The following is a 20,867-nucleotide window of genomic DNA, read 5'->3' as shown; positions in this document are numbered from 1 at the left end:
GACCAAAACAAATATTTAAGGGCTCAACATTTCCAATCTTTTTTCTTAATTTTTTCCTCTCCAAAACACAACAAATTTGGTTTTAAAATGTTTAGATACAGAACAATACATACACACAAAGTGATCCCAATGCCAATGTTTCTAAAAAAGACTGTCACTTTAAATAGGGCAACAGGATCATAGTATGAAAAATAAGTCCGCAGTCCAGCTCTTTACTCACCAACACCACAGGCCCTTTAAAACCTTAAGATTGGCATTTCTTTTACACAAATTTTAGGGGAGTCATACAAACAAAAGAATACCTAAAGTAAAGAAGTTGGAGAGAAACAGGCACAGGAATTTGCAAGGAGGAAAGAAGGTAGAGCTGAGCAGGTGGGAGGTAGGAAAAGCAAGCAGGGTAGACAAGAATAGTAAGTAGACAAGCTAGCTGGGGGAGCTGACCGAAAAGAGGAATGCAAACTCAAGGACACTGATGAACAAGAGGAGGATAGGCAGCACCCAGGCAGTTAAAAAATAAAAAATAGGGGCGCCTGGGTGGGTCAGTCATTAAGCGTCTGCCTTCGCCTCAGGTCATGATCCCAGGGCCCTGGGATCGAGCCCCGCATCAGGCTCCCTGCTCCGCGGGAAGCCTGCTTCTCCCTCTCCCACTCCCCTTGCTTGTGTTCCCTCTCTCACTGTGTCTCTCTCTGTCAAATAAATAAAATCTTTAAAAAAATAAATAAATAAAAATAAAAAATCCACAAAAGTCAAGGAACAAGCTTAAGAAAACTAAAGATCTGGGAGTGTAGGACAGATGAAATTAAATCATATAAATGGACAGCAAGAAGCATTAAAAACTCAGGGCAGGCTAATGCAAACATCTAGTGATCTGGATTCTGTAACATATTTCTCTCCAAGGCTGAAAAATTCAGACCATTACAACCGAGAGAAAGAAAAAATAAATAAAATCTGCCAGATTAACACATTTTCTGGAGAAGGGAAAAGCTGCTTGAAGAACCGAAGATAAAAATATAGAAACAAAGCTTGACACTTCACACTGGAATTGCTAACTTTCAGCTGAGGATACAAACCTTTCTACCATGGGATCAAAGAAACAGGAATAATAGGGTAGAGAAGAATGAAAGACTTCTAAGTGATACCAAAATAACGAGAAAATAGAAAACAAGAAACCTGAAGTACCTCAGTGAAAAGAAAAAATTTGTGGCAAATAAAATCCAATATAGGCCCTCATCCCAAATGGCTGCAAGCAAAGAGCAGCCTGGAATACGTGCTTAGGATAGGAACTTCTGGGACGCAATACAGAACTGATAAAGAACATAGGCTCTCAAGTCAGGCAGATCAGAGTTCAAGTACTAATTCTACTAGTTACAGCTGCAGGAAATTAAAATGTTAATAAATATATCTAAACTCCAGCTTTCTCTAGGGATGCCTGGGTGGCTCAGTCTGTTAAGCATCTGAGTTCGGCTCAGGGTCCTGGGATTAAGCCCTGCATCAGGCTCCTTGCTCAACAGGGAGCCTGCTTCTCCCTCTCCCTCTGCCTGCTGCTCCCCACTGCTTTTGCTCACTCGCGCACGCGTGCTCTCTGACAAATAAATAAAATCTTTTAAATAAACAAACAAGCTCCAGCTTTCTCATCTGTAAGATGAAACTAATAGTTCCTACAGTTAAAATATTACTTTGAGTGGGCACTTGGGTGGTTCAGGCAGCTAAGCATCTGACTTCAGCTCAGGTCATGATCTCAGTCAGGGTCTTGGGATGAAGCCCTCCCTGCATCAGGCTCTCTGCTCAGCAGGCAATCTGCTTCTCCCTCCGCCCCCCCCCCCCCCGCCAGCCCCAGCATGCTCGCTCTGGTACGCTCTCAGATAAATTTTTAAAAAATTAAAATATTACTTTGAGAATTAAATGTGGTAGCATATACACAGAAAAAACATCTGTTAAGTATTAGTTAATAATATTACTATAGGATTATCTGGCAAGGGTACTAATGCAGTATAAAGTAAACCAGATTAAGCAACAGCAATTATAAATCAAGAGACAGCCATGAGGATTTTACCTGCACTGCCAGTAGAGTCCTATTATCTTGCTCTTAGATATTTTGATCCACAGCTTTACCTTTTTCACTTTCTCAAATTCCCTCCATCTCTACTGCATATATTCCTCTGAAATCTGAACTTTAAGTTCTCTATACAGTACCTTCAGAGATCAAAAAACCAAAGACAAAAAACAAAACAATAAAACCCTTACTATTATGCTCTATAATCGCAGCACTGCATGAAATGCTCGTTGCTAGCATGAAATAAGTTACAGGAACTTATGGAATAAAGAAAACAATGTAGGGGCGCCTGGGTGGCTCAATCGGTTAAGCAGCTGCCTTCGACTCAGGTTATGATCCCAAGGTCCTGGGATTGAGCCTGCGTGGGCTCCATGCTCGGCAGGGAACCTGCTTCTCTCCCTCTCCCCCGCCCCACCTCTGCCCTTCCCCCCACTCATGTTTTCTCTCTCTCAAATATTTTTTTAAAAAAATTAAAGAAAACAATGTAATTTAGACATCACAAGTTGTCAAATGAGTGGGCAAAGTACGCTAGAGATCAGAAACCAATCACTTCAATTTAAAGATGAAAAACTAAGGTCTACTGAAGTTAAAGACTTGCCCAAATTCACAAAGGTAGTTAACAGTAGAAGTAAAACCAGAGCCCAGTTCTCCCAATGCTTAATCCAGTAGTTTTTCTACCATACCTCATCTGTAAAATGAGCATAATAGTACCTACCTCACTGATGAAAAGTACTGAGAACAGTGACTGGCAAATAGTAAGCATTCAAAAAATGTTAGCTACTGGTGGTAGTTATGCTAATAGTAGTTGCTGCTATTATTATTCATATTTCATTCTATAAACATTGGCAATTATTATACCATACTGTCATTCTATTTGCCTCAATTAAGGCTCCACTAGGTAGCTTTATTTTGTTCAAATTCCCAAAGGACTCAGTCGCATGTATTTTCAAAGTTAATATAAATGCACGTTCCAAACTGGAATATAATTGATACTGCAGACGCCCCTACTGAGAACCATCTTTAACTTCTGTTTCCTTCCACCAGTGTCACTAATTGAGACTATAAGAGCCTCAGAAATATAATGTAAACATATAATAAGTACTTAATACATGTTATAACAGTTAAGAATTTATAATTACACATGTACAGGGCTATTAGAGTAAAAGTTTGTACACACACACACACACGAAGTATGATAAAATTCCTGTCCTCCAGGAAACTGTAGTCCAATTAACAAGGTCAAACACAAAGAAGAACTGAAGAAAGGAAGGCTGAGCTCTGGGTGCTGCTAACAGTACAAAAACAGAGAGGACAACATGGACTACAGCCCTCAGAGGCAGAGAAGGAAGAACTTCAGCTAAGATTTGAAGAAAGTAAAGATCTCAACAGGCTAGAAAAAAATTGGTCCCTAGTTATCAAAGATACCAGGAGTAAGAATCACTCCACTGCTGTGCTTATCTTCATCAGTTCTGCTAGATCAAATTTGAACTATAAAATATCTATCTTAAATTTAAACTCTGAAAAAGTGGGGCTTCTGTCTGCAATTTACTAAATTTTATATATTCTTGGTAGTAAGGTAAAAAGTGCTTCCATTGTTGGTGTGTCACCTGGTTGCCACAGCGGTTCTCCATTAAGCACAAAGAACACAAAAAATGACCATTAGGTATGACCAGATCATCAGTAACTTTAGAAAGAAACCTCTTAATGGAATGGTGATGACAGAAGTCCGCTTGTATAAGAGAACAGATGGTGGTAAATTTAAGAACAGCATGGGAGGCTCTGAGGAATCTAGTTATGGAAATCTGGTTAAGAAATGTCAGGCCCTCATTACCTCACCTCATTCCAAAAGCTTCCTAGCTGGCCTCCTAGAGTCTGATTTCTTACCACTCCTCTCTGCTAATCACCTCCAGAGTCCATGCATACACTCCCAAGAGAAATCTATCAGCACTGTTTTCATGTCATTGTGCCCGAAAACTTTCAATGGTTCCCTTTTTCCTATTATACTAAATCTAAACTCATTTTCAACTACTGTAGTTTTTATTAATCTTTTATTAATCCTTCTCTAAATTCCTGGAGCAATTATAACCTCAATTTGGCATTTACCATGCTGTTTCATATGTATAATTGCATCATACGCCTAAGCTTACTACCCTCTTCGCCCACCTCCCCAGTGAGAACAGTGACCATACAACTAATACTTCAGATGCTACCTAACACCACACCAGGTACATGTTATCTGAAAAATAACATAGTATTTGGATTAAAAACATTCCTTTCTGGAATGTCTTTCCCATCTAACACTGCCTAGCTGGCTTCTACTTTTTTTCAAGACTCAAACCAAACACTTCCCCCTCCAGAAAGCCTCGTCAATCCACTCTTATCTTCCATCTCCTAAAGTGAACTAGATCCTACTCCCATAGTAATATGTCAACACCTCTCTATCCCAGGACTTATACAAGATTATAACTATATCTATCTCCCCAGAGACCATGAGCTCTTTGGAAGAAGAAACTTTCTTATTCTTTTCTCTCTCTCCAATCCTTAAGAATATAATAAGTGAAGGGTCAAGAAATAATGGTTAAATGATTGAACAGTTACTAGCCAATGAAGGTGTGGGTGTGATCCTTCCCAAACAAGCGAAACCATACACACTGACAAGCTAAAAGGAAGAGGCAAAAGAAAAAAGGACTCAATAGCATGAGGTAAGGATAATCACAGGATTGAAGTCCTTTATGAATTGGAAAAAAGTATGACTCAGACTGACAAGTAGCACTAAACAGGAACAGAGACAGTTCTGGAATAGCAGAGAAAAATGGGAAGATAGAAGCAAAGATAAAAAGATAATGTTACTTATGGGAGAAAGCAGGGCATGGAAAACTCATGTCTTAAATCTATGATGATATTTATTGCTCAAAAAAGTTTCATGACGAATCTCATGAAAATGTAAACAGTATCAAGATATAAAAACTCAACATTAAGCCATGAGAGGGGTGGGGGTTCTAATCCCACTTTATGAAACAGTGCCACTAATAGGATCCCAAATAAGCTTTCTAGGTACTTTAACATATTGCTTGGCCTCCCTCTGCAACCTCCCTAATTCCCAACAAGTAACTAAGGATTACTCAGAAAGTCTTCAAGTTTTCAACAGTGTTATCAGAAAGGGGGGAAATGGGTAGAGATACTGCTGGCTTCCTAAATAAAGGTAAGAAGAAGACATCAAGGAAAATAAGAATAATGAGGACAATGATGTCGTGACCTAGATATTCCTGAATCCTCTCACTCTATTCCTGGCACTTGGCATTTCATCTTAAAAGACTTAAGAAAAATCACAAGAGTCATCATAAGACTCATAAGAAAAACTGAGCAACTAAAAACTCAAAAAGAAATCCTTATAATTACCACAGCAGTAATTCTGATCATATGCATCTCAAGGAATACACACACACACATTTTTTTTTTGAGAGGGAGGGGGAAAGAGCAGGGAGAGAGAAGAATCTTAGGCAGGCTCCACGCCCAATGCAAGACTGCCCAGTGTGAGACCGATGCGGGGCTCCATCTCACATGACCTGAGCCAAAACAAAGAGTTGGACGCTTAACCAACTGAGCCACCCAAGCGCCCCTATAGATACACTTTTTTAAATATATAACTCCTGTTACAGAATCTTACCACCCAAGGCAACCAGAAGTAAGGTCTATGGCAGAAACCATTCAGTGCCACCTAACATCTGTTTTTATCTTCTTCCTGAGGAATACAATCTCAATTTCATTCTGGATGGCATTGTGCCTCCTGCCATTCCTGCTCTCTGAAGACACAATAGCTACTGCTCCAGTGTCATCTTTGATCATAAGGTGATCTTTGGAAGTGCCATACACTGAGGATATAGGAGCAAAGAGAAGGAATCTGGATCCCTGAGTTCTTTGTCAAACTGTGAAGCTGCCATCTGAGCCCTGAACTGCCTACCTTCCAGACTTATGTGTTTACCGTAAAAAGATATCACCAGTGGATGAATGCAATTCTTAACAAACATGAAATTTGGAATAAGGAAGTGGGGGATACAAGTAAGAGAACCTAAAATAAGACACTCTTAAAGGAGGAGTTGATGAGGCAAACATTAACTCTGATATTGCAGGTTGGAAAACTGGTGACCTTCTTAAAGAGTGACAAAAGATTTGGTCAAATTTGGCCATCTACAGAAGTTAGAGAACAAACCATATGCCAACTAAGGCTATGGCAAGGAGAGAAATATAGAAAAAATTTAGAATGTTGGCATGCGTTGGCTTCTTCTTGTCACTTAAAACAAAATCCTGAGAGAGAAATAAACTTCGATTAGAGTTGCAAGCAGAGAGGGAAAAAAATGCAGATTTGCTAAGGGAGGTAACTCCCTGCCTATGGCCTGCAATTTAAGCTAACAGTCCTATAATTTAAAGCCTTGCATAGCTGAAAAAACACCAACTGCTTCTGAAGTAGCAAACTGAAATAATTGAATGGTAGCTGCAAAACTGCAGCCTTGGCAGTAGAGAAGACTGGTATCTTGCCACACAAAAGCAATGTCATAAGGGTGTTGTCTTTCCACCCATGATTTCCACCATTGTTTCAAATGGCCTCATCAGAACCATCTTTCCCTCAGAAGCGAGAAGATGTCAATGAACTTGGATGGGGAAAAAAAGACTCTTCATTTCCACTAACTTGTAACTGAAATTTAGCATTTCCTTTAATTATGAAATTAGACAACAAATCATAGTAGCATTAACAGTACTTGTGACTTTGCCACCAATAAAAATCACAAATGTATTCTCACGTGCAAATGTTGCAGAATCTCAACTTTTAATTTAAACTTAACTACTTAGGGGCGCCTGGGTGGCTCAGTCATTAAGCGTCTGCCTTCGGCTCAGGTCATGATCCCAGGGTCCTGGGATCGAGCCCCGCATCGGGCTCCCTGCTTGGAGGGAAGCCTGTTCTCCCTCTCCCTCTGCCTCTGCCCCTGCTTGTGTTCCCTCTCTCGCTGTGTCTCTGTCAAATAAATAAAATCTTTTAAAAAAATAAAAATTAAAAAAAAAAAACTTAACTACTTAAAAATTATGCTAGTATATTAGACTTGCCACTAGATCTTTCATTTAATATGTTAAAAGCACACATTACTATGTTTCAAAGTTAGTATTTTGCTAACCATATTTCAATATAATTGGTTTCCTTTATAATCCCAAGTACTTTATTTTGTGAATTTTGAGACATTCTGAGATGGATCCACAGGTTTCACTAGACTGTTGAAGGGGTTCCATGGCACCAAAACAAGACTGGAAATTCCTGCGGTAAACGGAGCACAAAGGGCACAGTCTTCACATTGAAAAATTCTGTCTGGGCAGGCGTTACGGATCAAAGCAGCAAAAAGTCTAGAAACTAAGTATTTTAAGATAATTGTATGGGAGGTCGGGGGAGACAAAGAGACCAGACTGCAAAAGCCTCTTAAGTTTCCAAAATAATACCCAAGCTCATCAACAAGAAGTGAGCTATAAAAGCTGTACATTTCCCAGAAAGGGCATCTTCACTAATATCCATCTCAGATGTGGTCATGGAAGATAATGGACAAGGTAGGATCTTTCAGAAGGCATAGGAGACAATGGAGGCCCTACCAAAGAGCAAAATCAAGGAACTTACTACACTGTCAAGGAGTCACTGTCACTTCTACCCAGTAAGATTTTATGATGCACTAATGACTACTGAGTGTTTCCCATTATCCCCTTTTCTGAATAATACCTTTTATTGCTGTTATCCTAATCATTCTCCACCACTACATATTAGGTAGAATGTAAATAACTCATCTGGTTTATAGATCTTTGATCCACAAGAAGCCACACCAGGATCTGATGAAAGAGACTGTACCTAAAGAGCTTAGATTTCCAGCTAATTATAATAACTGGATGAAACTCTGGGTTGTCTCTCTTGAGAAAAGAGCAAGTAAGTTCAATACATAGGAGAAAGAGTACATGTGAATATTTTTGTACCCATGGGGCAAATCGTGGTGGAAACCTAAAAAAGAAAATAATCTACTACAGATTGACTCTATATTTTATAAGCATAGGACATAAAATTTTAACTTTTAAATGAGGTAATAATTTAAGCTATTTCCAAGCAAAAGCAGCTGGTGTTACTTTAGTTTTCATATACCAGCAAAATCAAAGTTTCTACTCTTAGTTCAATTTCAGCAAAATTAACAGCGTCCTACATTGGAAAAGGTATGATTTAGTAATTAAGAACACCAGGCTGCTGAGCAAGTCTGCCTGGATTAGAATCCAAACTCTTCCACTTTAAGCTATGTGACCTTACACAAGTAAATTATGTCTCAGTTCCCTCGTTTGTAAAATGAAGATAAAGACAGTACCCAACCCAAAGGATTGCTGTGAGGATTAAATGAGTTAATGCATACAAAGCACTAAGAATAGTTTCTAACACACAGTCAATAATTTTATTACCAAATGCATACTCTTCAGAACTTTCTAAATTTTATTTCATTTTTAAAAAAGATTTTAAGTAATCTCTACACCCAATGTGTGGCTCAAACTCAACCAAGATCAAGAGTTGCACACTCTACCAAATGAGCCAGCCAGGCACCCCAGAATTTTCCAAATTTTAAATGGTTGTCACTCTTACTCAGTGGTTTTAGACTTACATGTCCTAAATGATACAATAATCATTTAGCAGCCTCAATGGAAATGAGCCCCTCATATTTACTCTAAAGTAACCCAGAAAGTATTAGGTTTTAAAATTTTGTTTGTAGACTATATATGAGAATTGAGAACATACTTTTCCCCATAGAAATAAGATGATATGATGATTCCTGAAGCAGCCCACAAAATCCTATTATTCCATAAAGGAATTCCAAGTCAACAGTTCTTGAGTATAAAAGCCCCAGTCAGATATCTTGCAGCAGAGAGACAAAGGAGTAACATGGAAAAAAAAGAAATAAGCTTTTCCATTTTCCTGGTGCAAGACCAGCTTAATCCTGACAAAATTTCAATATGGTTTATATCTGGCATACTTCTAACTACTTTCTATACTTTGGTTCTCCCATCTCACATGCCCTAAGCCTCTAATATTGGCCCCCAATGTTGGTATTATAAACTCCAAAATTACTTGCTCTTCTCTTCCAGTAAAAACTCCCAGCTTTTCAAAACAGTTGATTTCTGCTCCATTTAGGAGAAAAATGGACAGCATCAAACTAATCTCCACGAAGATACTTCCTATAAGCAATGACCTTTTTAAAAAATAAGCTGAAAAATCCTCACTGGTTTGAATTGAAAATACAGGTGGAGGAATCATAATTTAGGAGAAGGAATCCAATAAACAAATAGTAGGTCACTCTTCAAACCTCTTGACTTTCACAACTTCTCTTCCCCCTTAAAATTCCAAGAATATTCACAACACAGCTAATGCAAAAATCCGGGAGATTTAGGGAGACAACTGTCATTTGTAAAACTATTGTGATTTCAGAGCTATTTATCATAAAATCAGAGATGAAAAAGAACCTCATTCGGTCATTTCTTAAAGTCCTGGTATTACCTATTTTGGAGACTAACAATATTCTTTTTTTTTTTTTTTTAAGATTTTATTTATTTATTTGAAAGAGAGAAAATGAGAGAGAGAGAGAGCACATGAGAGGGGGGAGGGTCAGAGGGAGAAGCAGACTCCCTGCTGAGCAGGGAGCCTGACGTGGGACTCAATCCTGGGACTCCAGGATCATGACCTGAGCCGAAGGCAGCCACTTAACCAACTGAGCCACCCAGGCGCCCCGAGACTAACAATATTCTTTAAGATCTCCAAGGGAGGGGCGCCTGGGTGGCTCAGTCGTTAAGCGTCTGCCTTCGGCTCAGGTCATGATCCCAGGGTCCTGGGATCGAGCCCCGCATCGGGCTCCCTGCTCGGCGGGAAGCCTGCTTCTCCCTCTCCCACTCCCCCTGCTTGTGTTCCCTCTCTCGCTGTGTCTCTCTCTGTCAAATAAATAAATAAAAATCTTTTAAAAAAAAATTTAAAAAAATTAAAAAAATAAAAATTTACTTGGCAATTTGTAAATATGAATTTTTCTTTACCTCAACTTTCAACCCACCACTAAGCAGATACTTGATTATCAGGTTCTCTTCTCAACTTGAAGAGAACAGAGTACTTATGACTACCAGATTTCAAGACTTACTGTAAAACTACAATAACCAAGACAAGTGGTTTTAGTAAAAGGACAGACATATAAATCAACAGAACAGGGTCCAAAAATGGACCCACCCATATATGGCCAATTGATCTATTATTATTATTATTGAAGTATAGTTGACATACAATGTTATATTAGTTTCAGGTGTACAACATATTGATTCCACAATTCTATGTTACTCAATGCTCAATACAGTAAGTACAGTCACCAGTAATAACGTTACTACAATATTACTGACTATATTTCCTATGCTATACTTTTCATCTCCATGACTTAATTTATTTTATAACTGGAATTCTATACCTCTTAATCCCTTTCACTTATTTTACTGGTCAACTGATTCTTGATAAAGGTGCCAAGACAAGTTAGGAAAGACTTTTCAAAAAATAATGCTGAAATAACTGGTTATCTGTATGAGAAAAACATAAACAATGTCCCTTATGTCACATCATACACAAAAACCTGCAAAGTGAGTTACAGAAAGTAAAAGTTAAAACTATAAGACATCTAGAAAAAATCATGAGAGAAAATCTTTTTAACATTTAATTAAGCAAATATTTCCCAGATAGGACATGAAAAAAAAAATCACAATTCATAGAAGAAAACAATTGGTTAAGTTGGACTTTATCAAAATTAAAAGCTTCTGTTCTTCAAAAGACACCACTAGGAAAATGAAAAGACAAGCCACAGACCGGAAGAAAATGCAAAGCATGTATCTTAAGGATTTGTATCTCAAGTCCTTTGTATTCTCAAAACTTAATAATAAAAAACACCCAATTTTTTTAAATGGGCAAAAGATCTGAACAGATACCTCAACAAGAAGATATGTAATGGTAAAGAAGCACATGAAAAGATGCTCAAGATCATTAGTCATTAAAAAATCACAAATTAAAATTATACTGGGGTATCACTACATACCTATTAGAACTGTACCCAGTGTTGCCAAAAATATGGAGCAACTAGAACTCTCACACACTGCTAATGGGAATGTAAAATGGTACATCACTTTCAAAAACAGTTTGACAGTTTAAGAAGTTAAACCTTAACCTACCATATGATCCAATTATTTCATTCCCAAGTACTCACCCAAAATATATCGTATGTCCACACAAAGACATACATATAAATGTTCACCACAGTAAGTACAGTCACCGGTAATAACATTACTACAATATTACTGACTATATTTCCTATGCTATATTTAAAATAGCATTTTTACTTGTAATAGCTAAAACTGGAGAACAATCCAAATATGCACCAACAGGTAAATGTTGTTGCACATATAACCGATGAACCAAAAAGGTATGAACTATTTTTTTTTTTAAAGATTTTATTTATTTATTTGAGAGAGAGAATGAGATAGAGAGAGCATGAGAGGGGGGAGGGTCAGAGGGAGAAGCAGACTCCCCGCTGAGCAGGGAGCCCGATGCGGGACTCGATCCCAGGACTCCAGGATCATGACCTGAGCCGAAGGCAGTCGCTTAACCAACTGAGCCACCCAGGCGCCCAAAGGTATGAACTATTGATGCATGTAGTGACACCGGTGAATCTCAAGGTAATTATGCTAAATGAAAGAAGCCAGACAAATAAAAGGATAATACTATACAGTTCCAGTTCTATACAACTTGAGAAAATGCAAACATACATTTAGGGACAGAAAAGCAGATCAACTGCTATCTTGCAGAAAGTGACAAGAGGGCACACAGCAACACCAGGAAACTTTTGAGAATGACGGATATATTGTGATTGTAATTTTATGGGGGGGGCTTATCAAATCATACTATATCAATTACATCTCAATAAAGGTGTTTTTTAAAGCTGTTTTATATATATGTGTGTGTGTGTGTGTGCAATCTGTAGTAGTTAGGATTTCTCAGCTAAGACACAAAAAGAAAAAAACATAAAAGAAAAAAGAAATTGGAAGGAAAAAATTTAAAACTTTTTTGCTCTAACAAAAAACTTGCATCCAGAATATTTAAAGAACTCTAACAATGCAATAAGATGACACTAACCAGTTTTAAAATGTGCAAGATTTGAATAAAGACATACAAGTAGTCAATAAGCACATGAAAAGATGTACATCATTAGTCAACAGGAAAAGACAAATTAAAATCACAATGAGATACCACTATATACCCATTAAAATGTTTAAATCAATTTGAAAACCAGTAGTATCTTCCTTTATGAATTTAGTTTAAACTCCATAGGTTTTATCTTGATATCAATAACAAAAATAACTACATTTGTGCTGTAAGGTAAAGCATGGATGATTATCCCCATTTTATACAGCTTCCCATCCAGTGATCCTCTGATTACATTGCATGGGCTTCTTGGGGTTTTATTTTTTTAATTATCTATAGGCCTATCTGTAATAAAGAAGCACCATCTTTTTTCTCAGACTCTACCTATTCAAATAGTCTCATCTTTCCATAACTTCCAATTGTGCTTTTTTACATAGCTAATACATCACTTTCCAAGTTCCAAATATACATAGGGGGACTGTAGAAAGAGTGTTAACTTTGAAGAAAGCGGTTCCTATGCTTAAAATCTCCATTCAGGGGCGCCTGGGTGGCTCAGATGGTTAAGTATCTGCCTTCGGCTCAGGTCATGATCCCAGGGTCCTGGGATCGAGCCCCACATCAGGCTCCTGACTCAGCGGGGAGTCTGCTTCTTCCTCTCCCTCCGCCTCTCCCACTGCTCATGCTCTCTATCTCTGTGTCTCAAATGAATAAATAAAATCTTAAAAAAAAAAAAAAATCTCCATTCAGCACCATAACCTTCAACAGGGACCTGTCCGTAAGCACCTATCCTTCAGGCTCTCAAGTAAGCATCAGTATGGGGCAAAATAATTTTTCTGTTGTCCTTTTCTTTTGTTGTTTCTAGGAGAATCCTGAATGCTAGTAAGCACATAATGAGTACGTATTCAATATGTATCTGTCAAACTACACAAAACTGGAACTCTTAGTCCAATTCCAAATCTACAACTCCAAAAGGAAGGTGAGAATCAAGTCTCCCATTCACTACCCATATGACTATAAGGAAAAGGTCTGAATCCTAAAAAACATTCTCTCTTGAAATCCTAACTCTTTTCACCCAACACTGGATACATGCTGCTTTGTATCAGACACTTCCTGTAGTATTTTGCCTAGCTCACCGTGCCCTATCATTGAGTTGTCTCCATCCCCAGGGCCCTGAAAGTCTTACCTATACCATAGCTATATGAGTACTACAACAAATTAAAGGATGAGAACCGGGGCTGACACCTGACCTAAGTTGTTCACCTGAATTTTCTTCCTTAGGAATTCAGAATTAGGACTGAAATGGTTTGGTTTGGTCTCCTGAATAAAGAAACTATGAACTTGAGAGGTACAGGATGCCCATATGCCAGAAAGGTAAAGAAAGCTGGTTTGTAGAAATGAAGAAATAAATTACAATCAGAGAAAAGCAACAAAGAAGAAAGTATACTGCCTAGGTTCCTAAGAACCTGAGTTCTATCCCCTCAAGAGATCCAGCTATCCCTCGGTTCTGTGAAATACCCCAGTATTCTCCACAAATAAAATCCCTTTCTGTTTTGTTTGATATATCCAGTGCTGGTTTCCTTTACTTGCAGCCAAGCAAAGCTTGACTAAAATAAGTTTACTAAGTCAAATCATAACACTTTATTTTTCAGTATTATTTTATACCTTAAACACTGTTGAAAGGTACAGATTTTATATTTAACTCCTCTTTTACTTTACCAATATACCCAGTAATGCTTTTTATTCCCTATTACCTCTGATATTATTTCCCCCACATATATGAATTCATGACAACTCAAATTTCTCCACCATCTCCCCATGAAAAAAAAACTTTCATAAGATTTTTTTTCAATTTTATCACTAGTTTTCTATCACTTTTTTTCCTGTTTCCTGCATTGATATTTTCCTTTTCTAATTATTTTTATGGTATCCTCAATTAAGTGGAATATTTTTGACATCCCTCATTTTAAAAAAACACCTCAAATTATGATGAATACTGACAGCCAAGAGGCAGAACTTTGTGATTAAGAGCATGGGCACTGGAGCAAGGCCTACATATGAATTCCAGCTCTGTCCCTTTATTCACTGCATGTCCTTCAGCTAAGCTTAACTTTTGTATCTCTATTTCCTCATTCATGAAATGAGGTACCAAACTTATAGAGCTTTAGAGGGATTTAATTAATATATTTTAAAATGCTTAAATAATGCCTGGTCTAGTAGTGAGAACACCATAAAAGCCTAGATATATCAAAGTCAGTATTTAGTCACAAAAGTAACTTTTAATAATATGTCCTTAAGTCAATGACTAGTCAACGATACTCTTCAATATCTAATACTCAGAAATGGAAGCCCTAGGGCATTCGGTCATCTTAGATCAAAGATTAAATTACATTTAGGATGCTCTAAGCCAGCACTGTCCAACAGAACTTTCTGCAACAATGGAAATGTATGTGTGCTATCCAGTATGCTAGCCATTAGCCACGTGTGGCGCCCCTTATTTTTATTTTTAATTAATTTAAATAGCCACATGAGGCTAGTGGCTACTATATCAGACAGTAAAGCTTTACAAGATAAGCCAGAGGGGCACCTGGGTGGCTCAGTTGGTTAAGCATCTGCCTTCAGCTCAGGTCATGATCCCGGGGTCTCGGGATCGAGCCCCACATCAGGCTCCCTGCTCAGCGGGGAACCAGCTTCTCCCTCTCCCTCTGCTTGTGCTCTCTCTCTGTCAAATAAATAAATAAAATCTTAAAAAAAAAAAAAAAAAGGTAAGCCAGAAAAGTTCAAAATATGTTTAGAAAAGTTTCTGTAATTGTCAAAATTAAGAGGGCTTCTCATTACTCTTTAATTGGAATATGCCACACCTAAACATGCAAATTGATTCTATCAGTTCCCCACAAAAGCTTGATAAATATGGTAACAATGAACTATGGCATGATAATGCAAAAGCTATTTTTGCCACTGTGTGGGAGAGACCTAATAGCATAAAATTATGAATATAATAAACATGTAATATTCAGGGGCGCCTGGGTGGCTCAGTCGTTAAGCGTCTGCCTTCGGCTCAGGTCATGATCCCAGGGTCCTGGGATTGAGCCCCGCATCGGGCACCCTGCTCCGCGGGAAGCCTGCTTCTCCCTCTCCCACTCCCTCTGCTTGTGTTCCCTCTCTTGCTGTGTCTGTCTCTGTCAAATAAATAAATAAAATCTTTAAAAAAAAAAAAAAAAGTAATATTCAATGTCAGCAACATCCTTAGCCTGAAGGCCAGTTGCAAACCTGAACACTACTGGTAGATACTCTAGAATCCAAGAATTTAGAGTGAAGGGGAAACAGAAGTGAGAAAACAAATCCCCATGTTCTTGAGCCGACAGCAAAGGATACAAATCTGTCCTTTTTTACTCTAAAAATGATGATCCCTTTTGCTTTCTACTAATGAAAAAGAGAAAAGAGGAAAAGATATGCCAGGTGACTTATGTATATATTTAATACCATGAATCCTAACAGACCAGTGAGGTAAGCATTAACAACCTTACTACAGCAAAATTGGGAAAAGTGAAGTAACTGTCCAAGATCATATGGGTAATATGTGGCAGAGATTTAAAACTGTATCTACCTAATTCTAAGACTACATACCACAGCTGCCTTAACAATACCAAGCCTGTTACTAGAAACAAGGCAGCAAGAGGTCTTAAAATAAATCCACCCTTCTCTGGTCATTCTAAATAGCAGGGTCATCAATATCAAGAGAAGAGAAATGAGGAAACAGATGGACAGGAAATTCATCTGGGACACTAACGCATGAGCTTGTCTAGTGCTAAAATATCCCTACGTGTTTCCTAGTATATCCTAAACAGACAGACTGGATCAATAATAAAAGGCATCTTTAAGGAAGAAGCATAACAGGGTCACCTGGGTAGCTCAGTCGATTAAAAGACCAGCTTGATTTTGGCTCGGGCATATTAGGGTCGTGGGATAGAGCCCCATGTTGGGCTCTGTGCTCAGCAGGTAATCTGCTTGAGGATGCCCTCTCCCTCTGCCCTCCCCCAGGACACGGCAGGGTGGGGGGAGAGGGAAGGAGGGTGCACGCACACTCTCTCTCTAAAATAAATAAATAAATCTCTTTTTAAAGGGAGAAGCATAACAAAAAGGAAAAAGCAAGTGCAAAAACGGGTAAAAATAGAAAAAAAAAAAACAATAGGAAGAAATCTCAGGTAGAAGGTAGTGTCATCAGAAACTACTTACAGTGCTACTGATAACCCCCAGTGTCCCAGGATTTATATAAACGTGAACTGTAAAATCAATCCTCTAATAAATATCAGGCAATGCAGAAATGCAGAAAGGGCCTCGTTTGAACAAGTCTAAAGAAACATCAAATTTTACTTTGCTTTAATCAAACCAAATTATAACAACAGTCTATTGCTACAACATGTGAAAGAAGTAGGTTATATACACATGTGTGTTTACTTGTCTACATAAAGCAAACGTTCAAGGAAGTTTCTACTTTTTTGGTAAGCTTTTGCTCTTACTGAATCTGTACATGGAAATAAAATACAGGTGCATCTCAGGATTCAAATCCATCTTATACAAACTCAGGAACCAAGCAAATTCGGCTAAATTTTTAAGATTCTATTGTTTGATAGAAACTGCATTAATCATCATCTGAATTCTCACTCTTGTTATCCAAAACTGAGGAACTGAACAGATGTAGAGGACTCACTATTCACTTATCCAGACTCTTACTATCCAAACTCAGGATATGAATGCAATAGATTCAGATTGCAAGGAATATCTATGAATCTTACATCAATTTTTAATATATAAATTCACATGATTTACAAAATTAGGTTTTTTCTTCTAGCAACATATAAGTATTTTACTAAAATCACATAAACACTGGATGCAAAACAGATCTGAAAAAACATCTTTTTATACCTACTTAGTAGTTTGTTGGAACAAGTTATTAAGTCATTGCCTCTCAGCTCCAAACCTCCATCCCTACTTCCCAATCTGCTTAATGATGCTGAAAACTGGGACTCTGCAAACCATATTTGTGCTTTGCCAGGTGGTTTCCTATAAGACTCTGCCAAGAGGGAGCATTTAAAGATGGACTGAAACCCTGGAGATGGAAAAAGATACTGGTGTCTTCCTGTCTATTCTTTGGGCTTCACAAGAGCATTACCCCAGCAAAGATTTCTTCATCCCCACAACAGGAGATCCTCCCCATAGTAGTAAGTGAATCCAGTTTATGGTTTTCCCAAGACTTGTGGAACTATCTTCATCATACCCCAGTGAAAGACACAAAGACCACTCAATACCCATTCCTCAGGGGTCTGGGTCTCAAACCCATGGGACCCCTCTTTTAAGTTCAGACACCAGCACCAGCCATGTAGTGCCTTCTCCTCAAAGGTCTGAGTTTTGGTTCTACAGAACCCTTCCTCCTAAGTCTCTAGGTTTTCCCTTTGGTCTCCAAGCCCTTGGGTTGGTAGATGCTTCTTAAAGTGTCTCTCTCCATGATACTTAGTCTAACAACTTTATACATAGTTAATGATTCTGTTAAAATCTCTCTGTTCAAACAAGTGGTGTGATTTCTGCCCCCTGACATGATCCTGACTTAAAAAAAAAAAAAGTCTCATTATATGGAATATTATATTGTTACAGTAAGTTTTGCTAAAATTCAATGCTACCTATACTAACAAGCAAAGAAAAAGTGTCAATTAAAAGTAACTTATTTAAATTAAAGAGTATATCTTGCTATCACTACAAAATCTTTTGCAATCATTCTTTTAAAGAAAATATGGGGTGCTTTTTCTAATTCACACATAGTATCTACTGGTATAGAATTACATAATATAAAGACATTAACAATGGCTCTCTACCTTTCCAAATTTTCTACAATAAACGTATTACTTTTCAATACATAAAATACAGCAAGTGAAATTTTAAAAATAATTCTAACATATTCAGATTAAATATCCAGTATCATCTACAAAAAACAATACTTGTTTATTAGCCTAAATATTTAAGGGTGGAGGGGGATTTAATCCAATTTACTAACTACTCTTTCCTACCCAACAAATTTTTAAATGTCACATACTTCCATTTCACCCCCACCTTCATTTACACATAAAATGTTCACTCCCACTCTTACCTATGCCTACAAATCCCTACCTGACTACCCATTTCCTCATTCCCAGCCACATATCCAGTTCCTCTCCACCAACACATATACTTCCTATTTTCAATCTAGCCATTTTCTAGATATACAGATATTATAACACAAGATATAAAGGCAGTACATACAAGAGAGGCATGGCAAACAAGCATTCATCAGTGGGTTTGAGTTAAGAGTTCCAGCTCTATTCCTATTTGGACAGTGTTGTTGGGGAGGCCATTTCTGGTTTGGGGAAGACTACAGAAAAGTAGACTAAAATTTATTGTGGTTTTAAGTAATCCAGGATTCTCCCCCATCACCACCATCAAAAAATAGTCAATCTTTTCTCCTCTTCCTTATATCAAATTCAATGCTTGCTTCCAGTTACAAAAGAAAAAAAAAAATCAGGGGCGCCTGGGTGGCTCAGTTGGTTAAGCATTTGCCTTTTGCTCAGGTCATGATCCCAGGGTCTTGGGATCGAGTACCGCATCGGGCTCCCTGCTCAGCGGAGAGCCTGCTTCTCCCTCTCCCTCTGCCTGTTGCTCCCCCCGCTTGTACTCTCTCTCTCTGTCAAATAGGTAGAATCTTAAAAAAAAAAAAAAAAAAAATCAATGACAAACAATGGTTTTCTATCCACACATTTAAGAATAGCAACTTTCTGCTTTATAGATGGACCATACAGAATATTACAGAAATGAAAGATGTATATAAGGATACTAAATAACCCAACTCAGACACCAGAATACTAATTAAATACTAAATGTATAGCTACAGGCACAAAAAATTTGGTTCAGAATATTGTTCCTCTAACACATAAGGCAAGTCTCCTGCCTTATCAGTTCCTGGATTCCCTCTGCCAGGAATGTTCATACTCCACATACCCAAAATCGAAAAGTCCATCACTCTCTGATTTTCAAATGTCACCATGTCAGTAAAGCTTTCCTTGGCTAAAATAACACACACCCCTATATTTCCCATTCCCCTTCTCTATTTTATTTTTCACCTTAGCCCTCATCACTGTCACTAACATACTTCTTGTGCTCGCTTTAGCACCATATATACTAACAGATATTTCTTGTTTATTAACTGTCCCTTCACCAGAATGTAGCTCCATGATTATAGGATTTTTATCTGTTATGTTCACTGCTATCGTCCTAGCATTTAGAATAGTGCCTGACAACATATTAGATGCTCAATATGCTGAATGAATAAATAAAACACCTAGCTGCAGCAGTTACATGTGACCAGTAGACACTGCCATCAACGCTTCACGTTCTAATCTGAAAGATTTCAATTAACAGATTAGATTTAGGTTATTTTTTCAAACTGTGCTCTGGGAACTGCAACAATCCCTCAGGGGCAATTGTGAGGGTAGAATATTAAAGCCTAATAAGCAAGCAGAAAAGTCTTGTGTGTATCTGTTTTATTCACAGGATTTCACGTAAGATTTAATTTGCAGAAAAGATTTAGCAACTTCAAAAAAATCTAAGACTACTGGGTTGTATACAATTTAGTTCCTACTTTTTAAACTTTACTATAAATGAGGATAATCTAGGTATCATGTTTATATCATTTAGAAAGAGATAAAAACTAGCACCGAGTCTTATTTAACCTGCTACAAAAGCAATCAAATTTACTGTGTATTTTCTAATTAAAACATGTAGAAAGCAGAATATTTTTAAAAAGACATGAAGTATAAAAATTTTGGTTATTCCATATACAAGAACATATGTAAATTCACTAAGTGAAAATTAAAATCCAAATCCCATTACCACAAATATCTCTGTAGACAAAAGTATCTCCCAACCCATCAAACAGCACTGTCTGACAAAACAAACAATATTTTATTATGAAACTCACCTTGAAATTCGTGGCGTAACTTTTAAAACATTACATGTTCAATAAGGAAAAAAAGAGCACTCACCTTAATGAAGTTACAGATGGACAAGCCTGTCCATACAAACCCATCTGGCCACAAAGAGAATCTGAAAAGTAAAAAAGAGTTAGTTAGCAGAAGCTCCAAAGTAAATTAAACTATAAATAAGATTCATTTCTAATTAAAACAATCTGAAAACAAATAGAAGGCTAAAAGATTCACCACTATCTGAACAAATACCTGTAGGAATCAAAAATACTATTAAACAATAAGAGGAATTATACTGAAGAAGACAGACATACCAGGAAGCATAAAAGAAATAGACACACTATAACTGTAATATCCAAAGGAGGTGAAAACTCATAAAATTTAACAAATTGTTATGCCTGTTATACAGAGAGTGTATCCGAGCTATTTAGTGGAATCCTACTGATTCCAGAGAAGTGCCTAAAGGAAACCGAAGAGCTGAGTATGCAGGTTCCCATCCCCACATAATTGTCCCCCATCCCATCTACTCTTCAATCAAAGCAGTGTTATCTTTATTGGTTTTATATACCAAAATTCACTAAGACTT

At 37.6% G+C, this 20,867-nt stretch overlaps 1 protein-coding gene across 5 annotated transcripts in view; it reads right to left on the bottom strand.

Annotated features, from left to right (window-relative positions):
- Positions 1–20,867, bottom strand: part of FOXJ3 (forkhead box J3) — a 145,364-nt gene that overhangs the window by 102,324 nt on the left and 22,173 nt on the right. For all 5 annotated transcript variants that reach the window (XM_078073293.1, XM_078073295.1, XM_078073292.1 and 2 more), the window contains exon 2: positions 20,342–20,402. In XM_078073293.1, coding sequence (XP_077929419.1) covers positions 20,342–20,385 — 44 coding nt within the window. In that variant the 5' untranslated portion in view covers positions 20,386–20,402. The remainder of the gene's footprint in view (positions 1–20,341; positions 20,403–20,867) is intronic.

The sequence above is a fragment of the Halichoerus grypus genome, chromosome 5 (genome assembly GCF_964656455.1).
Source record: "Halichoerus grypus chromosome 5, mHalGry1.hap1.1, whole genome shotgun sequence".
In the NCBI taxonomy this organism is placed as follows: Eukaryota; Metazoa; Chordata; class Mammalia; order Carnivora; family Phocidae; genus Halichoerus; species Halichoerus grypus.
Note: the sequence above shows the minus strand (reverse complement) of the source record. Positions and strands in the feature narration are given on the sequence as shown.